Raw genomic sequence first — 3,828 nt, forward strand, 5'->3', positions numbered from 1 at the left:
AACTATATTTATACATATAATTGTTGATCTATAGTAGTTTTTACAGAAAATTCTTAAATAAAAAAACCGTTCAAATATTTCCAAAATAAAAGTATTTGAAAATTTTTCCGTAAATACTCCATAGGAATGCAAATCACTTATCACTACATCAAACACAGATTACTGTGAACTCTTGAAACTGTTTGTTATTTATATTTAGATAGTTACCCATAAACATATTATTATTATTATTCTAAATGGAAAAAACAATACTACTATGGTTTGATATGGCTAGATTATATTAAAGATAATACATACATTAGATATATTTTTTCGATTACCATATTTATGAATAAACACCGTTTCAAATTAAATGGAACTATCATAATTATAGTATTGCAATTTATACTAAAATTATAGGATACTTTTTTGAGATAAACACTGGGGATTCCGTTTGGCCGACTTTCACCACCGGCTGAATAACAACAAAATAATTGGCGAGTAACAGTAGCGAATTAAACTTTTATCAATGGAAATTTCTCATCCCTAAACTTGTACTGTTCTCATTCGCAGTATGCATATCAAGAGTATTATCCATATTGTGTGTGTGTGTTGCAATTATATTAACCCGTGCAATAATGTACGATACATGCATCGGAAATATTGTACATGTTGTATATGTTATACATTCATTTTTCTTCGAATTAGAATTTCACCGAACGCATAATTTGAGTACAAATAGATGCATGTTTAATAACTCCACCGTTTAATGTATACACAGATATTTCAAATGAGTAAATGCAACATAAATTCGTAATGTGTTCAAATAACATGTTTTGTTTCGTATTGGGAGAAAATGAAATACTATTGTTTACTTTCAACAAACTGATATCAGCGTGATTTATGAATTTATTGTACGCTGGATGTTGATATATTTTCTGGACGCTTACGTAACGAACCGCTTCAGAAGCAGTTTTAGGAACTACGACCTGTAACGGTAACGCCAATGATGTTTGTTGCACAAAACCATCATAATTATTACGAATCGAGCTAATATCTAGTTGTTACTTACGGTAAGCTTGGATGCGGTCATGCCATAGGTGCAGTGAGCGGCGGTCAACACCGCTATTGGCGATAACAACGATCCCGAACATAGTGATGTATACTCCGATGAATCTTCTTCATCCTCTCCCAATAGCATTACCACGTACTCATACTTCTCGTGATCATAATCCTCGCCGTAAGCCACTCGCTCATATGGATTTTCGGATTGATCGTCGATCTGTGGAATTTCTACCGCCACCGCGATCGCAATCGATAAAATACACAGAAAATTCATTAGTTAATATATATATATGTATATTATATTTATCTTTTTAAAAACAAATCGAACCGGAATGGGTCTGAATACTAAAATATTTAAATACTACCAACCGTAGTCATGGTAGTCTTATTATCATTTCGACGAATAGACTGCGTGTTTCAAATATAACGAAAATAACAGGGCGTTGTGACGTGTCGGTGACATATGAAACTGTCTATAACACGACTGTAACGTGTAAGAAGTTTTTTTTTTAATTAAAATGTTTTTTTAAATTATTATATCTCAACAATAACATGCGTTTGAGTATTTACCAAGGTTGACAAATAAAGACAAAGACAGATATGTAAAGCTCACAGAATTATATTTTTAAACCAGACTGTAAGATGAAATTGATAATGTGTTTGATTATAGATATATTACCTGCTGAGAGAGCAGTAATGAGGGAAAAAGGTATACCAAGGGTGGAAAATTCCTCTTTAATTGACTTCTACTATGATAAAGAACAGGATCATCAAGTAATAGATGTTGGAATTCACAGTGAGCCCTCCTCCCCACAGTTTGATAGAGTGCCGAAGGAGCTGTTGTTAAGACCCAATTAAAATGAATGATTTGGTAGTTGGTTGTGATTGGTGCGTAATCTGGTGTTTTGAGTTATAACCGTTCGACTTAATGCTAGTTGAGTTAACGGTTGAAACCATGGGCATAATGGGACGTTTTCTGATACTGTTTTATAAGCAAAAGCATAGGACACTAGAAGATTATCCCATTCTAACTTCAATAGCTTCTGTGTAAATTTGCGGTAAATAGAGACCAGATACATGTAAGAACACCAGATGGGACCTGAATAAATTTGATTGGCGATGGATCTGGCTAAGAAATTAGCGTATTCGTTGCCACTGATGCCTATGTAATCAGGAGTCCATAGAAAGGAAATGATAAAAGACCTGTTTTTATAACTATCAGAGCTGCACGAACTCTTATTAATATGAAAGATCACTTTGAAGAAAGGGGTTGTTGGCAATAGATAAAAAACTAGCTTAGGGTCAGAGACGTGAGATAATTATCAATGGGGACTGATACAGATGAGGGCTTCTAATATAGCCCGACATTCAGCCGTGAAGGAAGAGACGAATGAGTATAAACTGGCAGTCGACTGTAGCTGTAATTTAAGAAAAAATAAAGCATTACTTACCCCCGAAGGTGATACCGAACCATATGTAGAGACCAACGTGCTTGAGTTAAAATTGTCCTCAATGAATTGCCCGAATAAGCCGTTGATTAGATGTGGCGGCATAAGTCGTAGCTAATTAGTAGTGTGGTCCAAAGGATTGGGATCCACAATCATAGTGGAAGTAAGATTTAAGGCCTCGAATGGTGTAACATATATGGGTAGTTTAGAAACCTTGTAATTATGTGTGAGAATGGTATCGAATGGCTAAATCAGAACTAAAAGTAGTGGAGTGAACCGAACCTGCGGACGAATTTCCATTTGTTGTACACTGAGATAAATAAATCGATTATCGGGGAATTAGATATGTACGAGCATTTCAAAATTAATTTTCCGGTTAATCATCGATATCTTATGGGTAGAGACGGGCAAGCGGCCTCCATGTTGAGAACTGAATGAGAGTTAATTTAAGCGCTTCGAGTGCGGTACGTAAACAACTGGCCTGTAAGGAAATTAGTCTTCTATGGTGAGTTGAGTCAGCGGAACCAAAGACGCAGCAGCCATACTCAATTTTAGATCTAATTATTGATTTGTATATTTGAAGTAAGGGGAAAGGATGAGAACTCTACCAATTGCCAGCTAAGGACCTTAGTAGATTAATCCATTTGGATACGTATGAGGTTATATGGTATAAGTGCTCTTTCCATCGCAAATTACTATTCAAAATAAGGTCCAAATATGTAGTTTCAGGAACTACGGGTAATTGAGCTCCCTCTAAAAAAAACTGTGGTGGGTTGAACCGTTTTTTCCTTGTGAATATCACTGCACTTGTGTTTGCATTTGTGAGTAGCAACTGAAAAGTGTAGCTTGGTCAGGTTGTTAGCCGTAATAGAAAAAGAGTGATTGAGAGGATCCGAGGTATGGTTTAAGTCTTTATGAGAGTGGAAAAAAACTATATCAACGACATACATAAGATATGGTATATTGCCTTAATCCAGGGTGACCGCGACTACTGATATGCATAAGTTGAAAAGTAGTGGACTGAAGCTATCTTAAGGTAAGTCAGTGTGAACGGTTCTACATGCTTGGGAGATGAAAGTTTGTTCTCGCTTCGAAAAAATAAGACATGTAATGTATGTTATGTATGTTATGTATGTTATGTAATTTAACAGAGAGGGAGGTATATTGTAGGAGAGGAGGATGATGAGTAAAGTCGGAACGTGGACTGTTTCATATGCGCTTCGAATATCAATAAAGGCTGCGGTTAAGAAACCAAAGTTGTTATAGGCATTATATATCGGACCTACCAAACAAGAGAGGCACTCCAGTGAGCCAAGTCATTTACGAAAACCAAATA

The 3,828-nt window shown here is 35.6% G+C and overlaps 1 protein-coding gene across 1 annotated transcript; it reads right to left on the reverse strand.

The window, feature by feature from the left end:
• Window positions 1–424: 424 nt before the first annotated feature.
• On the reverse strand, window positions 425–1,318 carry LOC112694272 (mite allergen Der f 6-like). The gene is made up of 2 exons (XM_025569698.1): window positions 1,052–1,318; window positions 425–968 (listed from the first exon to the last, which is right to left on the reverse strand). The coding sequence occupies exons 1-2, from the start codon at window positions 1,316–1,318 to the stop codon at window positions 684–686; spliced, it is 552 nt and encodes a 183-aa protein (XP_025425483.1). The 3' UTR covers window positions 425–683.
• Between the last annotated feature and the right edge of the window lie 2,510 nt (window positions 1,319–3,828).

The sequence above is a fragment of the Sipha flava genome, unplaced genomic scaffold (genome assembly GCF_003268045.1).
Source record: "Sipha flava isolate LNK unplaced genomic scaffold, YSA_version1 126_pilon_pilon, whole genome shotgun sequence".
Classification (NCBI taxonomy): Eukaryota; Metazoa; Arthropoda; class Insecta; order Hemiptera; family Aphididae; genus Sipha; species Sipha flava.

What these genes read in the sequence shown, in the direction of transcription:
- LOC112694272 (XM_025569698.1), bottom strand. Translation starts at nt 1,318, where the DNA reads ATGAATTTTCTGTGTATTTTATCGATTGCGATCGCGGTGGCGGTAGAA. An exon ending in TGACCGCATCCAAGCTTACC is followed by an intron (nt 969 to 1,051) that starts GTAAGTAACAAC and finishes TTACCGTTACAG; the next exon opens with GTCGTAGTTCCTAAAACTGC.